This window comes from Zea mays, chromosome 5 (genome assembly GCF_902167145.1).
Source record: "Zea mays cultivar B73 chromosome 5, Zm-B73-REFERENCE-NAM-5.0, whole genome shotgun sequence".
Lineage (NCBI taxonomy): Eukaryota > Viridiplantae > Streptophyta > Magnoliopsida > Poales > Poaceae > Zea > Zea mays.
In genome coordinates this window covers 200,980,135-201,002,357 of record NC_050100.1, presented here as the reverse complement: position 1 = coordinate 201,002,357, position 22,223 = coordinate 200,980,135, and the positions used below count along the sequence as shown (strand labels likewise).

General features: G+C 42.9%; 1 protein-coding gene and 1 long non-coding RNA gene across 2 annotated transcripts; both read left to right on the top strand.

Annotated features, from left to right (window-relative positions):
* Positions 1–1,037: 1,037 nt before the first annotated feature.
* On the top strand, positions 1,038–1,852 carry LOC118472093 (uncharacterized). The gene is made up of 3 exons (XR_004849660.1): positions 1,038–1,143; positions 1,211–1,532; positions 1,664–1,852. It is a non-coding gene; the product is annotated as an uncharacterized lncRNA (long non-coding RNA).
* A 476-nt stretch (positions 1,853–2,328) lies between these two features.
* Positions 2,329–3,784, top strand: LOC118472092 (histone-binding protein N1/N2-like). The gene is made up of 3 exons (XM_035959233.1): positions 2,329–2,416; positions 2,831–3,077; positions 3,195–3,784. The coding sequence occupies exons 1-3, from the start codon at positions 2,355–2,357 to the stop codon at positions 3,549–3,551; spliced, it is 666 nt and encodes a 221-aa protein (XP_035815126.1). The 5' UTR covers positions 2,329–2,354; the 3' UTR covers positions 3,552–3,784.
* Positions 3,785–22,223: the final 18,439 nt, after the last annotated feature.

Below are 22,223 nucleotides of genomic sequence, written 5' to 3'. Positions count from 1 at the left end.
TTATTTTCTCATTAACAGTATGTTTATAGTTATAATATCGTCTCTTTGTACGGTATAAGCAACCTGATAAGCAGTGGTTAATGCCACAAATATTTTTTTATATCCATATTGCACATATATACAATACGTTTTATTAATATAACGGTGGTTAATGCCATCTCCTGCGTCCGACACCCATCGCCGAGGTTGAGAGGCAAGATCTGTCGTCTTCAGTGCCCCAGCGCGGCGCCCCAGACTCCCAGGCTATGCTTTTGTTTATGTTTTATTATCATTTCATGATTCATGACATGGCAGACTCCAAACTATGATTTAGACATTTAATCAGTATATTCAGCTCAAACGAAACGGGATCTAAACCAGAGGGTAAGTCTCACATCATACCACCTGTTCCTATTTTTCCTAAAGCAGGGGCAGGGCAAACCGTATTGTTGGCTTCGCCTAGGGTCTCCCTTCTACTGCCGCCGCAACCTGACCAACCTCCCTTCTACTGCCCGCCTAGGGTCTCCCTTCTACTTCCGCCGCAACAGCGCAACCTCCCTTCTACTGCCGCCGCAACCTCCCTTCTTCGAATTCCATCCGACCTAGCCCTGCAACCCGCCGGACGACGAGCAGTGAGGCCCGCGGCCGAGATGGACCGGTACCTGACGGTGGAGCGGCCACGGAACGAGTCAACCATCGAGGAGAACGGGATCCGCATCACCGCGCAGGGCCTCATCTGCAACTATGTCTCCTACGCTACCTCCCTCCTCCAGGTGCCTGGGCTTGTCCTCACCATCGCCGTCGTATCGTACTGTACTTAGGATGCGCTATTCTGTTCGAGTCCCGTCCCTGTCGATTCGAAGAGATCCCCAGCAACGTGAGGGAGGTGTTCCTGACCGGCCCCACCTCCAAGCTCGGCAGGGCCATCGCGCTCTACCTCTGCAGGAAGAAGATCAGAGTCCTGGTAAGCGCTACACGTAATCTGCTCAGCATCATCGATCCATAGATGATGACCTGTGTCTTGCATCTAACCTCTCTCTCTCTGTCTCTCAGATGCTCACGGTGTCGTCGGAGAGGTTCCTGAAGATCCAGAGGGAGGCACCGCCGGAGTACCAGCAGTACCTCGTGCAGGTGACCAAGTACCAGGCCGCACAGAACTGCAAGGTAGGTATGCACGCATGGTTACATTTACTATAGAACTGGAGTTATTTTTTGATGCAATGGCTGCCAGGTCATGGTGATTTCACGTCCGTTAGGCTCGAGAGGTGGACTCAAACATCCAAGTTTTGCAAGTTTTGATGTTGGATGTTAAATTTCTATGCTCACCCCTCGTTTGGTTATTGATGTACTATTTCCATCTCATGTCACAAATTTGGCATAAGGAATGGGTATTGGTGGCTACTGACTGTGTTTGTTTCCACGTATTATACATGTACAATGGAACAGTTGATAATAGTTTTGCATGAACTATTGGCGTTGGCTATCTAAAAGGACAGAAAGGCAGACATGAGCAACAGATCCCGCTCCATGGGCTGAAACTGGGATTCGTGATGGTCAGCTAAGCATACCTTCGCCTTCAAATTTGCGTAGCTTCTTTTTTATTCTACAAGTTGTTTGGTCTGCCGTTCAAATGCCTTATTATTCTGCGAGCTGTTTTAAGACTGGGCCTCAATTTTTTTTCCAGGCAGGTGCCCCTCTTAGTCGTGTGTAGGGCGAGCTGCTGCCATGGTGGCTTTTTCTTGCGGGCGTGAGCTCCGCTCGCCGCCGGTCTTGGACGCCGTGGCTAGGCTCCTACCACCCCTCCCTCCACCCGGGACTCCACGCTGCCACCGCCACACGAAAGTACGCATACACTCTTCTTCCTCCCCTCGCTCTCGATGGCTGGCGACCGCTCCCTCAGCGCCTCCGCCCATGCCCGGCTCCCGCACTTGTCGGCTCCCCGATGGAGATGAATGAAGAAAGGAAGGTCAACTTACTAGGACTAGCAGATATATTATCAGCCTCAATTGGAGGATTCTCATGGGCTCCCTTGATTTCAAAGATCTGCAAGAATAAAGTCGAGGCAGAGGCTTGGTTTACTGGTCTTAGTGCCTTGATATGTCGAGGACAACATGGATCCCAGGTCCAACATATAGATGGAATCCGGATCGCTGGACTTCCTATTGATGTAAGCTCTTATGCTTAAACAAAGTTCACTGTTACCCACATTTTTCTGATTAATATTTAGTTATTTTCATAGTCTATATTTCACATCACTACCTGACTCATTGCTTCTTATCAGTATGTTCTGATATCTTGATGTTGATTTTTTGCTGCTCAAATGTGTCACACGCTATTCTTGTAGCTATATACGGCATTCAATAATTAGAACCAGAATGAAAGCTTTATCCATGTTGGAGCATTTGGTTGAGCCTGACCATCGTCGAGTTGTGGAATTGTATCCTCTTTGTCATAGTTACACTATTTTGTGTGCTAAAGAGAGATATTACAACCTGCAGTCAGAATTATATGACATTATGATCATCAAATTGACTTGAATGTAATTCTTACGTCATATATAATGACTGGAGTCTGGAGATAGTATTATTACATAAATACACATCTGCAACCTGGTCGTGCCTTGCTCTATTTTTCATGCCTTTATTTTATAGTTATTTGTAGCCTGATAAACTTAAAATTTGGGTTGGTAAAGAATGCCTTTTTATATTCAATAAATTAGTTCAGTTGTTTTGGTGGAATGCATATCCATAACATTATTTACTTGAATGCACATGCTACTTTAGATGATATGATTGCTTCCCAGGGTCAGTTTGTTGATCTTCCTTTGTTATTTGCCTTAATCCAGTCTTAGAAACTTCCGCATTTGTTTGGTTTGTGAACTAGTTTCCAAGATCGGAGATGCAATTTCATACTGTGCAAAAGCAATTTCGCTATGCAAGTCACGCATACAGAACCTGAAAAGTTCCAAGGATGCTTTGTTGTCTGGTATAGATGGTGGTGATGCATCTGCTGCTGAAGCTGAAGGAGGCTCAGAAAAATCTACCGTTGAAAAAGAGCTAGAGCAGCTTACTAGCATATTGCCTGATCTTGAGAAGAAGGTAAACAGTTACATATGCAATTAATTTTGCTTCATGTGCCTCTTACTGTATCGATAATGAAGATGATTTATCTTAGCTCTAAGGGCCAATGACATCTCTAATTTGTTTTGCATTTAGCTTGAGGACCTGTCTGAAGCAAACCCAAGCGCTGACATGGATGAGATGGTGAAGGCAATTGTGTCCAGGGTAACTGAAGTGATGCCAAAAGCTGCATCTTTTACTTCTTCCCAAATAGCAACATCAAGCAATGGATTCGACTCCTCGGTTATGTCTACGACAGCGACAACTGGAAGCTCTGGAAGCACTGTGACTGACCTTGGGGTTGTAGGCAGAGGTGTCAAACGAGCTAGCATCAAGCCGATCTCTGCCGAACCTGCTGCTAAGAAACCTGCACTTGATTCACCATCTCTCCAAGGTGACAGCAGCATCAACTCTGAGGTTGTCCCTGCGACGCAGACTGATGAATCCAGCTAAAGCTCTACATTTGAAACGAACGCTTTCTGACGGGGGCACGGCGATAACACGCCTTCTATTCTAGTATGCTTAGATAGATTCAATGTTAGCGTAAACGACTGATGATAAGTTTTTCAGTTAGTATTTTAATTTGGATTTAGAGTACACTTATGTATGATTTATTTGACAATGCTTATTTATGAGACATTGAATTGTACTTATCTATATTACATTAAATATGATGTTATTAAATATGTGTGTATGTATATTTCTCTTTTAAATTATTATAATGTGACATCTCAAAAATGATTATAAATTGAAGAATGTCTAGTTATGTAAGTCATTTCGTCTAAATCTTAATAAGACGGTTTCCAAAACATCTAATATCAGTCTCTAAATAAGATGGTTTTCTTGTTGCAAGTGTCTATTATTATAGGATATTCTATACGGTTTGATAAATACTTTGTCTTATAATATTCGTATTCGAGATGGCTCTTTAGAAGAAGTGTCGTAACCAAAAACCTAATTCAAGATGGTTCATCAAACAAATGACTTAAACAGACACCTTTTTTAGACGGTTATAAATTTAAAACCATCTTATAAAATATCTTTTAAGACGGTTTATAACCATCTTAAATGTGGGACATCTTTTACGACTCCATCAAATTTGGACACTTTATAAGCGTCTTAATAACTAAAAATTAACCGTCTCATATAACATGATCTGTAGTAGTGACCCCACATATGTTTCCTTGCCATAGATCAAATTCTTGAATTTCTGGTGGAGACCATTTCTTGGTCAAAAATCCGTAGGTGTTAGCCTCTAGTATTATTGAAAATGGTCGCTCATGGCTATTTTCATAAAAAATGGGTGTTGTGTGGCCATTTATCATCGACTAGAGGCTCATAAACCTCACCCCACATATGTTTCCTTGCCATAGATCACATTCTTGGATTTCTGGTGGAGACCATTTCTTGGTCAAAAATCCGTAGGTGTTAGCCTTCGCTATTATTGAAAATGGTCGTTCATGGCTATTTTCGACAAAAATGGGGGTTGTGTGGCCATTGATCATCGACCAGAGGCTCAAACACCTCACCCCACATATGTTTCCTTGCAATAGATAACATTCTTGGATTTCTGGTGGAGACCATTTCTTGGTCAAAAATCCGTAGGTGTTAGCCTCTAGTATTATTGAAAATGGTCGCTCATGGCTATTTTCATAAAAAAATGGGGGTTGTGTGGCCATTTATCATCGACTAGAGGCTCATAAACCTCACCCCACATATGTTTCCTTGCCATAGATCACATTCTTGGATTTCTGGTGGAGACCATTTCTTGGTCAAAAACTCGTACGTGTTAGCCTTCGGTATTATTGAAAATGGTCGTTCATGGCTATTTTCGGCAAAATGGGGGTTGTGTGGCCATTGATTATCGACCAGAGGCTCGTACATCTCACCCCACATATGTTTCCTTGCCATAGATCACATTCTTGGATTTCTGGTGGAGACCATTTCTTGGGCAAAAATCCGAATGTGTTAGCCTTTGGTATTTTTGAAAATGGTCATTCATGGCTATTTTCGACAAAAATGGGGGTTGTGCGGCCATTGATCTTCTACCAGAGGCTCATACACCTCACTACACATATGTTTCCTTCCCATAGATCACATTCTTGTATTTATGGTGGAGACCATTTCTTGGTCAGAAATCCATAGGTGTTAGCCTTTAGTGTAATTGAAAATGGTCGTTCATGGTTATTTTCAACAAAAATGGGGGTTGTGTGGCCATTGATCATCGACCAGAGGCTCGTACACTTCACCCCACATATGTTTTCTTTCCATAGATCACATTCTTGGATTTCTGGAGGAGACCATTCCTTGGTCAAAAATCTGTTGGTGTTAGCCTTCGGTATTATTGAAAATGGTCGTTCATGGCTATTTTCGACTAAACTGGGGGTTGTGTGGCCATTTATCATCGACCAGAGGCTCATACACCTCACCCCACATATGTTTCCTTGCCATAGATCACATTCTTGGATTTCTGGTGGAGACCATTTCTTGGTCAAAAATCCGTACGTGTTAGCCTTCGGTATTATTGAAAATGGTCATTCATGGCTATTTTCGACAAAAATGGGGGTTGTGTGGCCAATGATCATCAACCAAAGGCTCGTAAACCTCACCCCACATATGTTTCCTTGCCATAGATCACATTCTTTGATTTCTGGTGGAGACCAACTTTTGGTCAAAAATCCGAATGTGTTAGCCTTCAGTGTCATTCATGGCTATTTTCGACAAAAATGGGGGTTGTGTGGCCAATGATCATCGACCAGAGGCTCGTACACCTCACCCCACATATGTTTGCTTGCCATAGATCACATTCTTGGATTTCCGGTGGAGACCATTTCTAGGTCAAAAATCCGTAGGTGTTAGCCTTCAGTGTCATTGAAAATGGTCGTTCATGGCTATTTTCGACAAAAATGAGGTTTGTGAGCCTCTGGTCGATAAATAGCCATGAACGACCATTTTCAATAGTACCGAAGGCTAAAACATTCAGATTTTTGACCAAGAAATTGTCTCCACCAGAAATCAAAGAATGTAATCTATGGCAAGGAAACATATGTGGGGTGAGGTGTACGAGCCTCTGGTCGATGATCATTGGCCACACAACCCCCATTTTTGTCGAAAATAGCCATGAATGACCATTTTCAATAATACTGAAGGCTAACACGTACAGATTTTTGACCAATAAATGGTCTCCACCGGAATTCCAAGAATGTGATCTATGGCAAGGAAACATATGTGGGGTGAGGTGTACGAGCCTCTGGTCGATGATCATTGGCCACACAACCCCCATTTACACAACCCCCATTTTTGTCGAAAATAGCCATGAACGACCATTTTCAATAATACCGAAGGCTAACACGTATGGATTTTTGACCAAGAAATGGTCTCCACCAGAAAGCCAAGAATGTGATCTATGGCAAGGAAACATATGTGGGGTGAGGTGTATGAGCCTCTGGTCGATGATCAATGGCCACACAACCCTCATTTTTGTCGAAAATAGCCATGAACGACCATTTTCAATAATACCGAAGGCTAACACCTACGGATTTTTGACCAAGAAATGGTCTCCACCAGAAATCCAAGAATGTGATCTACGGCAAGGAAACATATGTGGGGTGAGGTGTATGAGCCTCTGGTCGACGATCAATGGCCACACAACCCTAATTTTTGTCGAAAATAGCCATGAACGACCATTTTCAAAAATACCAAAGGCTAACACATTCGGATTTTTGCCCAAGAAATGGTCTCCACCAGAAATCCTTAATATGATCTATGGCAAGGAAACATATGTGGGGCGAGGTGTACGAGCCTCTGGTCGATGATCAATGGCCACACAACCCCCATTTTGCCAAAAATAGCCATGAACGACCATTTTCAATAATACCGAAGGCTAACACGTACGAGTTTTTGACCAAGAAATGGTCTCCACCAGAAATCCAAGAATGTGATCTATGGCAAGGAAACATATGTGGGGTGAGGTTTATGAGCCTCTAGTCGATGATAAATGGCCACACAACCCCCATTTTTACAAAAATAGCCATGAGCGACCATTTTCAATAATACTAGAGGCTAACACCTACGGATTTTTGACCAAGAAATGGTCTCCACCAGAAATCCAAGAATGTGATCTATGGCAAGGAAACATATGTGGGGTGAGGTGTATGAGCCTCTGGTCGATGATCAATGGCCACACAACCCCCATTTTTGTCGAAAATAGCCATGAACGACCATTTTCAATAATACCGAAGGATAACACCTACGGATTTTTGACCAAGAAATGGTCTCCACCAGAGTTCCAAGAATGTGATCTACGGCAAGGAAACATATGTGGGGTGAGGTGTATGAGCCTCTGGTCGACGATCAATGGCCACACAACCCTAATTTTTGTCGAAAATAGCCATGAACGACCATTTTCAATGACACTGAAGGCTAACACCTACGGATTTTTGACCAAGAAATGATCCCCACCATAAATCCAAGAATGTGATCTATGGCAAGGAAACATATGTGTAGTGAGGTGTATGAGGCTCTGGTCGAAGATCAATGGCCACACAACCCCCATTTTTGTCGAAAATAGCCATGAATGAACATTTTCAAAAATACCAAAGGCTAACACATTCGGATTTTTGCCCAAGAAATGGTCTCCACCAGAAATCCAAGAATGTGATCTGTGGCAAGGAAACATATGTGGGGTGAGGTGTACGAGCCTCTGGTCGATGATCAATGGCCACACAACCCCCATTTTGCCGAAAATAGCCATGAACGACCATTTTCAATAATACCGAAGGCTAACACGTACGAGTTTTTTACCAAGAAATGGTCTCCACCAGAAATCCAAGAATGTGATCTATGGCAAGGAAACATATGTGGGGTGAGGTTTATGAGCCTCTAGTCGATGATAAATGGCCACACAACCCCCATTTTTTATGAAAATAGCCATGAGCGACCATTTTCAATAATACTAGAGGCTAACACCTACGGATTTTTGACCAAGAAATGGTCACCACCAGAAATCCAAGAATGTGATCTATGGCAAGGAAACATATGTGGGTGAGGTGTATGAGCCTCTAGTCGATGATCAATGGCCACACAACCCCCATTTTTGTCGAAAATAGCCATGAACGACCATTTTCAATAATACCGAAGGCTAACACCAACGGATTTTTGACCAAGAAATGGTCTCCACCAGAAATCCAAGAATGTGTTCTACGACAAGGAAACATATGTGGGGTGAGGTGTATGAGCCTCTGGTCGACGATCAATGGCCACACAACCCTAATTTTTGTCGAAAATAGCCATGAACGACCATTTTCAATGACACTGAAGGCTAACACCTACGGATTTTTGACCAAGAAATGGTCTCCACCAGAAATCCAAGAATGTGATCTATGGCAAGGAAACATATGTGGGTGAGGTGTATGAGCCTCTGGTCGATGATCAATGGCCACACAACCCCCATTTTTGTCGAAAATAGCCATGAACGACCATTTTCAATAATACCGAAGGCTAACACCTACGGATTTTTGACCAAGAAATGGTCTCCACCAGAAATCCAAGAATGTGTTCTATGACAAGGAAACATATGTGGGGTGAGGTGTATGAGCCTCTGGTCGACGATCAATGGCCACACAACCCTAATTTTTGTCGAAAATAGCCATGAACGACCATTTTCAATGACACTGAAGGCTAACACCTACGGATTTTTGACCAAGAAATGGTCTCCACCAGAAATCCAAGAATGTGATCTATGGCAAGGAAACATATGTGGGGTGAGGTGTATGAGCCTCTGGTCGATGATCAATGGCCACACAACCCCCATTTTTGTCGAAAATAGCCATGAACGACCATTTTCAATAATACCGAAGGCTAACACCTACAGATTTTTGACCAAGAAATGGTCTCCACCAGAAATCCAAGAATGTGATCTACGGCAAGGAAACATATGTGGGGTGAGGTGTATGAGCCTCTGGTCGACGATCAATGGCCACACAACCCTAATTTTTGTCGAAAATAGCCATGAACGACCATTTTCAATGACACTGAAGGCTAACACCTACGGATTTTTGACCAAGAAATGGTCTCCACCATAAATCCAAGAATGTGATCTATGGCAAGGAAACATATGTGTAGTGAGGTGTATGAGCCTCTGGTCGAAGATCAATGGCCACACAACCCCCATTTTTTGTCGAAAATAGCCATGAATGACCATTTTCAAAAATACCAAAGGCTAACACATTCGGATTTTTGCCCAAGAAATGGTCTCCACCAGAAATCTTTAATGTGATCTATGGCAAGGAAACATATGTGGGGCGAGGTGTATGAGCCTCTGGTCGATGATCAATGGCCACACAACCCCCATTTTCCCGAAAATAGCCATGAACGACCATTTTCAATAATACAGAAGGCTAACACGTACGAGTTTTTGACCAAGAAATGGTCTCCACCAGAAATCCAAGAATGTGATCTATGGCAAGGAAACATATGTAGGGTGAGGTTTATGAGCCTCTAGTCGATGATAAATGGCCACACAACCCCCATTTTTATGAAAATAGCCATGAGCGACCATTTTCAATAATACTAGAGGCTAACACCTACGGATTTTTGACCAAGAAATGGTCTCCACCAGAAATCCAAGAATGTGATCTATGGCAAGGAAACATATGTGGGGTGAGGTGTATGAGCCTCTGGTCGATGATCAATGGCCACACAACCCCCATTTTTGTCGAAAATAGCCATGAACGACCATTTTCAATAATACCGAAGGGTAACACCTACGGATTTTTGACCAATAAATGGTCTCCACCAGAATTCCAAGAATGTGATCTACGGCAAGGAAACATATGTGGGGTGAGGTGTATGAGCCTCTGGTCGACGATCAATGGCCGCACAACCCTAATTTTTGTCGAAAATAGCCATGAACGACCATTTTCAATGACACTGAAGGCTAACACCTATGGATTTTTGACCAAGAAATGGTCTCCACCATAAATCCAAGAATGTGATCTATGGCAAGGAAACATATGTGTAGTGAGGTGTATGAGGCTCTGGTCGAAGATCAATGGCCGCACAACCCCCATTTTTGTCGAAAATAGCCATGAATGAACATTTTCAAAAATACCAAAGGCTAACACATTCGGATTTTTGCCCAAGAAATGGTCTCCACCAGAAATCCAAGAATGTGATCTATGGCAAGGAAACATATGTGGGGTGAGGTGTACGAGCCTCTTGTCGATGATCAATGGCCACACAACCCCCATTTTGCCGAAAATAGCCATGAACGACCATTTTCAATAATACCGAAGGCTAACAAGTACGAGTTTTTGACCAAGAAATGGTCACCACCAGAAATCCAAGAATGTGATCTATGGCAAGGAAACATATGTGGGGTGAGGTTTATGAGCCTCTAGTCGATGATAAGTGGCCACACAACCCCCATTTTTTATGAAAATAGCCATGAGCGACCATTTTCAGTAATACTAGAGGCTAACACCTACGGATTTTTGACCAAGAAATGGTCTCCACCAGAAATCCAAGAATGTGATCAATGGCAAGGAAACATATGTGGGGTGAGGTGTATGAGCCTCTGGTCGATGATCAATGGCCACACAACCCCCATTTTTGTCGAAAATAGCCATGAACGACCATTTTCAATAATACCGAAGGCTAACGCCTACGGATTTTTGACCAAGAAATGGTCTCCACCAGAAATCCAAGAATGTGTTCTACGACAAGGAAACATATGTGGGGTGAGGTGTATGAGCCTCTGGTCGACGATCAATGGCCACACAACCCTAATTTTTGTCAAAAATAGCCATGAACGACCATTTTCAATGACACTGAAGGCTAACACCTACGGATTTTTGACCAAGAAATGGTCTCCACCATAAATCCAAGAATGTGATCTATGGCAAGGAAACATATGTGTAGTGAGGTTGTTGGGTCTATGCTTCGTCGCCGAAGGTCTTCTAGAAAGAAGTGATCCTCGGATGAAGCTGTTCGTACAAGATAGCCGAAGGTGCCTCTTCGTAGAGCTTCGGCATTACAAACCGACTTAAAGATAGAATGACCTCTTAGTCCATAAAGGTCTGAGTCAATGTTGTAAGTTTTTATAAGGGGCATACTTGTAATTCCTCACAGGCTGCGTCCTGTGCCTATAAATAGTGAACAGTATTCCGTTACTGTTCACGCATTCTGATTTTTGCTATCGCATCTCTTGGAATACAACCTTTGTCAAGGCTTAGGTATCATTGTATTTAATGATTCAATATATTAAGTGAATATAATATAATACATCTGTGATTTATTTATCCATTTTGTACCTTTTAGTTTACATTATTTCACAATGTTTACTGGAAGTTTATTACGAAGGTTCATCTTCGTAATAATTCTCTCATCAACCTTCGTCCAAGACCCATTATCCTTAAAGGAATAATGCTTCACGGACGAAGGACAGTATCATTTAACATTTTATGTTGCCTTGTTCTTAATTCATAGCATTTGAGAACAAGTCCCCAACATTGGCGCCCACCTCCGGTGAACTCACTTCCACTTTTCGAGCTGATGGCTTCGTTCAACGACCAAGCTGGAGCTGCTTCGGACCCGAAGCTGGTGCTCCCGATCACAGGTGGCTCGTCCTCAGAGCCAGCTAACAAGAAACAGAAGAAGGAAGCACAGAGAAGGGTACAGCATGTTGGGGTGCAAGGACCCTTCATCAAGTCAAGATGGTCTCACATTCCTATTACCTTCTCCCAAGAGGATCTTCAGCTTAAAGATTACCCACATAACGATGCCATGGTTATCTCTTGTGTTATCAAAGGATTTCTGGTCCACAATGTCTTGGTTGATACAGGCAGTGCAGCTGACATCATTTTTGCTAAGGCCTTCAGACAAATGCAAGAGCCAGAAGATAAGATTCATGATGCTACACATCCTCTCTGTGGCTTCGGAGGAAGACAGATCGTAGCACTGGGTAAGATCACCATGTCAGTAACCTTCGGATTCATCAACAACACTAGAACTGAGCAAGTTGTGTTTGACATTGTTGACATGGAATACCCTTACAATGCAATTATTGGTCGTGGTACACTCAATGCCTTCGAAGCAATTCTTCATCCTGCCTATCTTTGCATGAAGATACCTTCGGATCAGGGACCCATTGCTATCCATGGAAGTCAGGAAGCTGCAAGAAGGGCCGAAGGCAATTGGACTGACTCAAAAGCAATCCATAACATAGATGGAGCTGAAGCTTGTGAACAGTACAAATTCAGAAGGGAGAAAGCAGCTTCAGCAGATCAGCCGAAGCCTATGCTCTTATGTGAGGACATAGCAGAGCAGAAGGTGCTGTTAGGCTCTCAACTCTCCGAAGAGCAGGAGAAAACCTTGATAAGGTTTTTGTTCAATAACAAGGATGTTTTTGCATGGTCAGCCAATGATTTATGCGGAGTTAATAGGGATGTTATTGAGCACTCGCTCAATGTCGATCCATCCTTCAAACCCAGAAAGCAAAGGCTTCGGAAAATGTCAGATGATAAGGCCGAAGGTGCTCGCAACGAAGTCAAAAGACTCCTCAGTGCAGGAGTTATTAGAGAAGTGAAGTACCCAGAATGGCTGGCTAACACTGTTATGGTAAAAAAGGCCAATGGCAAGTGGCGAATGTGCATCGATTTTACAGATCTCAACAAGGCTTGTCCGAAGGATGAATTCCCACTACCAAGGATAGACTCTTTAGTTGATGCAGCAGCTTCGTCAGAGCTCATGAGTCTGTTAGACTGCTATTCAGGCTATCACCAAATTTGGATGAAGAAGGAAGATGAGCCGAAGACTAGCTTCATCACTCCAAGTGGCACATATTGCTATCTTCGGATGCCTGAGGGGCTCAAAAACGCTGGAGGAAGTTTCAGCCGAATGACTGCGAAGGTTCTTCAGTCCCAAATAGGCAGAAATGTGCTAACTTATGTTGATGACATCATTGTCAAAAGCACGAAGCAGGAGAATCATATTGCTGATCTGCAGGAGACCTTCGCCAGTTTCAGGCAAGCTGGCTTAAAGTTAAATCCAGAAAAATGTGTCTTCGGAGTGAAGAAGGGGAAATTTCTTGGATGCTTTGTTTCAACAAAGGGAATTGAAGCCAATCCAAGTAAAATTGAAGCTATACTTCGGATGGAGCCACCAACTACAAAAAAGGGGGCTCAAAGATTGACAGGAAGATTGGCATCTCTCAATAGATTCATATCCAGATCTACAGAGAGAAATTTACCATTCTTCGAAGTGCTAAAGTCGGCTGAAGTCTTTCAATGGGGGCCAATCCAGCAGAAGGCTTTCGAAGAACTGAAACAGTATTTGATAGATCTAACAACACTGACTCCACCAATGCCAGGGGCTCCTTTATTATTATATGTGGCAGCTTTGCACTCAGCGGTAAGTGCAGCGCTTGTCCAGGAGAAGCTTGATGGTCAAGTCAAAAGGCAGGCCCCAATGTATTTTGTTTCCGAGGTCCTTAGTTTATCAAAGAAAAATTATACAGAGTTGGAGAAGATACTGTATGCTGTTTTGATGGCCTCCAGGAAGCTTCGGCACTATTTCCAAGCTTATAATATAATTGTTCCTTCATCACAACCTCTGAAGGATATTATAAGGAACCGAGAAGCTACTGGAAGGATTGGAAAATGGGCTGCAGAGCTCAATGAATTTTGCATTGAATATGTTCATAGATCTTCGATTCAGTCACAGGCACTGGCAGACTTTATTGCTGATTGGACGCCAGGGGCTCAGGAGGAGGAAACGAATAAAGACAACGAAGCCTGGACAGTGTTTTGTGATGGATCTTGGGGAACCTTCGGAGCAGGAGCGGCTGCTGTGTTGGTTTCACCTTCCAAAGTCAAAACTTGTTATGCAGCAAAGCTTGATTTTAATTGCACAAACAACATTGCTGAGTACGAAGCATTGATTCTAGGTCTTCGGAAGTTAAAAGCAATGGGAATCAGAAGAGCCATACTTAAAACTGATTCCCAGGTTGTTTCGGGTCATATTGACAAGAGTTGCAAGGCTAAGGATCCGAAGCTTGAAAAATATCTGGATATGGTTCGAAGAGTCGAAGCTTCTTTCGAAGGGTTTTCTGTCAAGAATATCCCTCGAGGACAAAATGAACATGCTGATCTGCTAGCTAAGTCAGCAGCACAGGGGCTGCCTTTACCTTCGGATGTGTTCTTCGAAACAATAAAAGCACCTTCGGTGGAACTTCTTGAAAGAGCAGTTCTTAATATATCTCCTGTTTTTAGCGAAGATTGGAGAACCGAAATCATCTCTTACCTTCAGGGTAAATTTCTTTCAGATGACGAAGCTTATAACAAGAGGATAGAAGCAAGAGCTCGTCCATATGTCATGATAGAAGGGGAGTTGTACAAACATGGAGTTTGTGCTCCGCTGCTCAAATGCTTATCCAGAACCGAAGGTATAGAGTTAATGAAAGAAATACATGCAGGCCTGTGTGGATCTCACATCGGATCCAGGCCGTTACTCGGAAAAATTCTCCGTCAAGGGTTTTATTGGCCGAAGGCAGCTTCAGATGCAGCAGAATTGGTTCAAAAGTGCGAAGGTTGTCAGAAATGTGCAAGAGATCAAAAACAACCTTCGTCCTTGACACAGCTCATACAACCCACTTGGCCATTGCAAAGGTGGGGTCTTGACTTGTTAGGTCCATTACCACCGGCCCAAGGGAACCTGAGATATGTTGTGGTAGCTGTGGAATATTTTTCTAAATGGATTGAGGCGAAGCCTTTAGCCACAATAACTTCGGCTACCGTCCAAAAGTTTTTCTGGCAGAATATTGTTTGTCGTTTCGGGGTGCCAAAGGCTATCACTGTGGACAATGGAACACAGTTTGATTCCGAAGCTTTCAGGGATTTCTGTGACCAAATTGGTACGAAGATCCATTTTGCATCAGTCAGGCACCCGGAGTCAAATGGACTCGTTGAAAGAGCCAACGGCATTATAATGACAGGAATAATGAAGCTAATCTTCAATCAACCCAGAGGAAAATGGCCAGATCAGCTAACCAAAGTGGTGTGGAGCCACAACACGACAACATCAAGGTCTACAGGCTTCACTCCATTCAAGTTGTTATTCGGTGACGAAGCAATAACTCCAGAGGAAGCCAAAGCCGGATCAATAAGGATAGTAGCTTCGGCAGAATCAGATTCCGAAGCTGCTTATTCTATAGAAAAAGATGCTTTAGAAGGGATCAGACTGCAAGCCGTGGAGAATATTAATAAATATCAAGCTGAAACAGTCAAATGGCGGGACAGAAAGGTTCGGCTAAAAAATATTGAGCCAGGGCACTTGGTGCTTCGGAGGGTGGCCAACCCGGAAACAGTGGGCAAATTGCAGTTAAAATGGGACGGGCCTTTCTTAGTAGCATCTTCGTCAAGGCCCGGTTCATACAGATTGAAAGATATGGACGGCAATGACGTTCCTAGATCTTGGAATGCGGATGAGCTTCGGCGATATTATGTATAATTCGATGTAATTTTTCATATTTTTTATTTTTTCTTTCATGGCACCCTTTTCCTTTCCAAAGGGGGAGAAAGGTTTTTAATGGGGCCAGCATATGTAATTTCCTTTTTTAGTCTTATAAGAGCAAAATCCCCCAAAGAATGTAAATGTAAAAGCTGAGAGTGCACCATCGAGTGCCCAAAAAGTAAAAACGAAGAAGCTCCAAAGACGTTCCTAAGGGAATGCAGAGCTTACAGCGAAAAGTCAACGCTGATTCCGCCAAAAGTAAAGGCGAAGAAGCTCCAAAGACGTTCCTAAGGGAATGCAGAGCTTACAGCGAAAAGTCAACGCTGATTCCGCCAAAAGTAAAGGCGAAGAAGCTCCAAAGTCGTTCCTAAGGGAATGCAGAGCTGAGGTGTGATTGTTTTTAAGAAAATAATGGCTATGAATATGGCTTCGGATATGTGTTTGGCTATTCATTTGCACATCACATTACATCATAGCATTTGCATTCATAAACATTCATCTAGGCATATGTAGGTTAATCATCTTCATCGCATAAAATGGTTGCTTCGGCAAAAAGAGAAAAAAAAAGAGAAAGGAAAATGTTGCTTCGTGCACAAAGAAGAAAGGAAAATGTTGTTTTCATGAGGGAGAGCTTCGGAAAAAAGGAAAATGTTGTTTTCTATGCTTCGTTGCGTACGAAAAGAAGGGAAGGTGTTTTTTCGCCTTCGGCTCAAAAAAGGAGATTTCGTCCACATCAAAGCATTTTTCATACATCAGTGAAAGGTTAAAGATATATTACAAGGTATGAACAGCATACATTAAAAACAAGATTGATTACATTCACAAAAGTTATCTCAAAAGTTTTTCAAGTACTGTCTGCAGTCTATTATCTAAATCTTCAAGGAGCTTCGGCTTCGGCATTATTTTTGGTCATCAGCTTCGGCTTTGTCATCCTACACGAATAAGGTCGTTGGAAGTCAAAATCAAGTTTACAGAAAAAGGTAAGCACAAGGTATGATTTCTTACTGGATCAAGGTGGCTACGAGCTTCGTCTCCAGCTTTCTCTCGACCACCTTTTGTCCATATCATTTTCACAAATCGATTCGAGATGCTTCGGGCGAGATCAGGGATGTCATCCAGGATTGACGGTGACAAAGTGAAATTTGGCCTGTTGACAATTTTCCCATGATCACAGCCAGCCTTCAGGAAGGCTGCAGCAGTCCCTCGAGAAGCCACCCAGGCACAGAAGTCGCCATGCCCAGCTATGACTTCGTCGAGCTCGTCAATCTCCCCCTCAGTGTGTTCGAAGGTTTTTGGTAGATCTTCAGCTGAGGGGGTAAATTTTTCGCTGCTGGCTCCAACTGAGTGAAAAATCTTTCTTAGTCGTTGAATGCACTTGTTGCTAAATTCCAGGCATTTTTCTTGAAGATTTGTCAGTAGTTTTCTCAAATCCGAATTTTGCTGAGCTTCGGCTTCAAGTTTTGCATTAAGATTTTGTTTTTCTTGTTCGAACTGCTCAGACTGGCGGAGAAGCTTCGTGTTCAGTTCTGATATTTTTGCTTCGGCTTCCGCCAGTAAACCTTCGGCTGCCTGGAGCTCAAAGTTCTTTTTCTCAAAGGCATCTGATTGCTCCTTTATTTTGTTTTCCAAATTTCCAATTATAACTTCATGCTTCTTATCTTCAAGATCTTGCTGCATCTGTAAGGCTTTGCTCAATAGCATACTCTACACAAACACAAAACACAACCTTCGTCAGACATGCTTTTATTAGAAGCAATAAAAGTTAAGGGGCAAGTCATTTACCTTGAAGTTGGAGTAAAATAAACTACCAACGACATGTTGTCGTCGGTAGCGGCTGATGTCTGTTTCTAGCTTCGGGAATCCAATACTCCTGGACAGAGTGCTGATGACTTTGGCCCCTGTTTGGTCCCGAATACACTCTAATTTCTCATCATCAACACCTCCGAAGAGGAGTGCCCCAGGTTTGTATCCACAGGATTGGGCATACTCTTTAAGCTCTTCTATTTCAGCTTTTGTTAGATGTTCTCCAACTAAGTTTTGGAACGCAAAGACTTTGTTTTCTGAAGCTTCTTCAGCAATTTCTTTTCCTTTCTTTGACGCTGCGGTCACAGCTTCTTCGGCAGCAGTGGCAGCTTCTTCTGCAGCCATGTCTAGCAGCATTTGGTCAATATGTTCAATTGTGCTTTCTAAATTCAAATCTTCAGCTGAGGTAACTTCGGCGGCTGCGGCCTCCGAAGGTGCAATTTCAATATCTGCTCCCTCTGCAGCCGCTCGTGTTTTTTGGGCCGAAGCTCTTGGCGGCGTTTTATCAATTACCTCTGTCACGGTAATGATTCTTTGTTTCTTTGCCTTGATTGTTTTCTTTGATTTCTCGGGCTCCTTGTCCTTCTGAAAAAACTTTGTCAGTTGAGGACCCAGTGGACTTAGCTTCGCAGGTAAGGATTCAGTCATTACCTTCAGAATTTCCTCGACAACGGCAGCAGAAGGTGATGCGGGGGTTTCTTCTACTTCGGATATTTGTTGCTTCGGAGAAGAAGTTTTCTTTTTCTTTGGAATTTTCTTCTTTACTGGCTCTTTTTCACCTTCATCTAAGGCTTCAGTTACACTTTTCCTTTTTTGACCTCCGGCACCTTTGTTTAGATCTTCGTAGTCTGGGTATTCGAAGCCCAAGGCGTCTAACACTCGATTCAGCCTTCGTTTTGGACGGGTGCCGAAGGCTGCGGTCATCAATTGATCTTCTTTCTTGGAATAATTGCCAAGTTTCTCATTGCACATCACTTCAATCGTATCCAGCCACTCTTGGCAAGGAGTTTTAAAGTATTTCTTAAATTTGAAGTAGTAAGGCAAACGCACAAGTTCACCTTTTTTCTTCTCCCCCTTCAGCTTCGGCATTTCCCACTCTTTTACACTAGGAAAAACTTTGAAAGCCAAGAATTCCTGGACCAAGTCCCTTGTACTGATATTCTCTGCAATTATTTTAAATTCATACATTGCTTTTTGAGTTGGACCCTCTGGTAACATGTGACACTGGGGGCGAGTTTCTCCGAAGGTCAGTTCCAGTGGACTCTGCACAAGCTTCTCTTTATCATCATCAACCTTAACATATAACCATTCTGACTTCCACCCAGCTGCCCATTTGCTTCGGTAGCTGATCACAGGATACTTCGTAGTTTTCCGATAAGCAAAATTATAACAACCAAAATTCTCATGTAAACCATCCTTTCTAGCCTTTGTCTGATAGTGCAGTTCGTGAACTCGGCAGAAGCTGTCAGCAAATGGTTCCACCGCCTGGCTTCGAAGTGCCCAAATATAAACATTAAGCCTAACGATAGCATTAGGAGTTAGCTGGTGAAAATAGATTCCAAAATTTTTCAATATCTCTGCAATAATCCCATGAAGGGGGAATCTTAATCCAGCCTTTAGGAAGCTCTTAAAAATAACAATTTCATCTTTCTCCGGTTTCGGGGTAGTCTCTTCTCCCCCGAAGCGTAATAGCTTCTTTTGATTTTCAGTAAAATAGCCTGACTTTACCATCTTGGCCAGATCAGCCTTCGAAACAGTAGATTTCCCGAAGTCCAAATGGCTGGGTTTGCTTGGCGTGGCAAGGTGATAATCATCTTCGGGGTCAGTTTCCCCAGCATCTTCTCCTTCTGCTTCAGCGACAGCTTGTCCCGCATCATCACCAGGAATCTTCTCCGAAGTCACTAGCCCGGATCGTTGCATGGCTTCGGAGATAGGGACAGTCTCCGAAGCTTCAGTTTCGTCCCCCTCACGCTCAACCCTAGCGGTAGAGCGAACTCTGGCCATTTAATTATGAACTTGTGAAACTTTAATACTTTTTTCTCCGAAGCAGGCTTCAAGATGGAGCTTCGTTCAATCCTGACAAACAAGCTTCGGCGATGGTTAAAAATTTTGGCAGCAAAACAGTGCAAATAGCAGTAAATGCTGTGGTAACTTCACACCTACTCGTCTGTTTATATTGTGCCGCAGGTAAGAAGGCGAAGCGCCAGGAGTTTTACACCAGACGGACACCCGCTCGCGCTCGCTGTACGGTGGACCGCAGTGACCGAACAGTAACTCTGCAAGGTGGGGCCGCTGCGCGCAGGGAAATCGAATCGTTTCTCGACAACGAGCTCAGGGAAGGTGTTTTTTGAGACCTTCGGCTCTCCGAAGCTTAAGAAACTTTTTTCACGGATCAAGCTCGTTACGAAAAACGATCTAGCACCGCGAAAGGGGCTACTGTTGGGTCTATGCTTCGTCGCCGAAGGTCTTCTAGAAAGAAGTGATCCTCGGATGAAGCTGTTCGTACAAGATAGCCGAAGGTGCCTCTTCGTAGAGCTTCGGCATTACAAACCGACTTAAAGATAGAATGACCTCTTAGTCCATAAAGGTCTGAGTCAATGTTGTAAGTTTTTATAAGGGGCATACTTGTAATTCCTCACAGGCTGCGTCCTGTGCCTATAAATAGTGAACAGTATTCCGTTACTGTTCACGCATTCTGATTTTTGCTATCGCATCTCTTGGAATACAACCTTTGTCAAGGCTTAGGTATCATTGTATTTAATGATTCAATATATTAAGTGAATATAATATAATACATCTGTGATTTATTTATCCATTTTGTACCTTTTAGTTTACATTATTTCACAATGTTTACTGGAAGTTTATTACGAAGGTTCATCTTCGTAATAATTCTCTCATCAACCTTCGTCCAAGACCCATTATCCTTAAAGGAATAATGCTTCACGGACGAAGGACAGTATCATTTAACATTTTATGTTGCCTTGTTCTTAATTCATAGCATTTGAGAACAAGTCCCCAACAGAGGTGTATGAGCCTCTGGTCGAAGATCAATGGCCACACAACCCCCATTTTTGTCGAAAATAGCCATGAATGACCATTTTCAAAAATACCAAAGGCTAACACATTCAGATTTTTGCCCAAGAAATGGTCTCCACCAGAAATCCAAGAATGTGATCTATGGCAAGAAAACATATGTGGGGTGAGGTGTACGAAACATCTGGTCGATGATCAATGGCCAGACAACCCCCATTTTGCCGAAAATAGCCATGAACGACCATTTTCAATAATACCGAAGGCTAACACGTACGAGTTTTTGACCAAGAAATGGTCTCCACCAGAAATCCAAGAATGTGATCTATGGCAGGGAAACATATGTGGGGTGAGGTTTATGAGCCTCTAGTCAATGATAAATGGCCACACAACCCTATTTTTTGTCGAAAATAGCCATGAACGACCATTTTCAATGACACTGAAGGCTAACACCTACGGATTTTTGACCAAGAAATGGTCTCCACCATAAATCCAAGAATGTGATCTATGGCAAGGAAACATATGTGTAGTGAGGTGTATGAGCCTCTGGTCCAATATCAATGGCCACACAACCCCCATTTTTGTCGAAAATAGCCATGAACGACCATTTTCAATAGTTCCGAAGGCTAACACATTCGGATTTTTGACCAAGAAATCGTCTCCACCAGAAATCAAAGAATGTGATCTATGGCAAGGAAACATATGTGGGGTGAGGTGTACGAGCCTTTGGTCGATGATCAATGGCCACACAACCCCCATTTTTGTCGAAAATAGCCATGAATGACCATTTTCAATAATACCGAAGGCTAACACGTACGGATTTTTTACCAAGAAATGGTCTCCACCAGATATCCAAGAATGTGATCTATGGCAAGGAAACATATGTGGGGTGAGGTGTATGAGCCTCTGGTCGATGTTAAATGGCCACACAACCCCCATTTCAGTCGAAAATAGCCATGAACGACCATTTTCAATAATACCGAAGGCTAACACCAACAGATTTTTGACCAAGAAATGGTTTCCACCATAAATCCAAGAATGTGATCTATGGCAAGAAAACATATGTGGGGTGAAGTGTACGAGCCTCTGGTCGATGATCAATGGCCACACAACCCCCATTTTTTTCGAAAATAGCCATGAACGACCATTTTCAATGACACTGAAGGCTAACACCTATGGATTTTTGACCAAGAAATGGTCTCCACTATAAATCCAAGAATTTGATCTATGGCAAGGAAACATATGTGTAGTGAGGTGTATGAGCCTCTGGTCGAAGATCAATGGCACACAACCCCCATTTTTGTCGAAAATAGCCATGAATGACCATTTTCAATAATACCGAAAGCTAACACATTCGAATTTTTGCCCAAGAAATGGTCTCCACCAGAAATCCAAGAATGTGATCTATGGCAAGGAAACATATGTGGGGTGAGGTGTACGAGCCTCTGGTCGGTGATCAATGGCCACACAACCCCCATTTTGTCGAAAATAGCCATGAACGACCATTTTCAATAATACTGAAGGCTAACACGTACGAATTTTTAACCAAGAAATGGTCTCCACCAGAAATCCAAGAATGTGATCTATGGCAAGGAAACATATGTGGGGTGAGGTATACGAGCCTCTGGTCGATGATAAATGGCCACACAACCCCCATTTTTGATGAAAATAGCCATGAACGACCATTTTCAATAATACCAGAGGCTAACACCTACGGATTTTTTTACCAAGAAATGGTCCCCACCAGAAATCCAAGAATGTGATCTATGGCAAGAAAACATA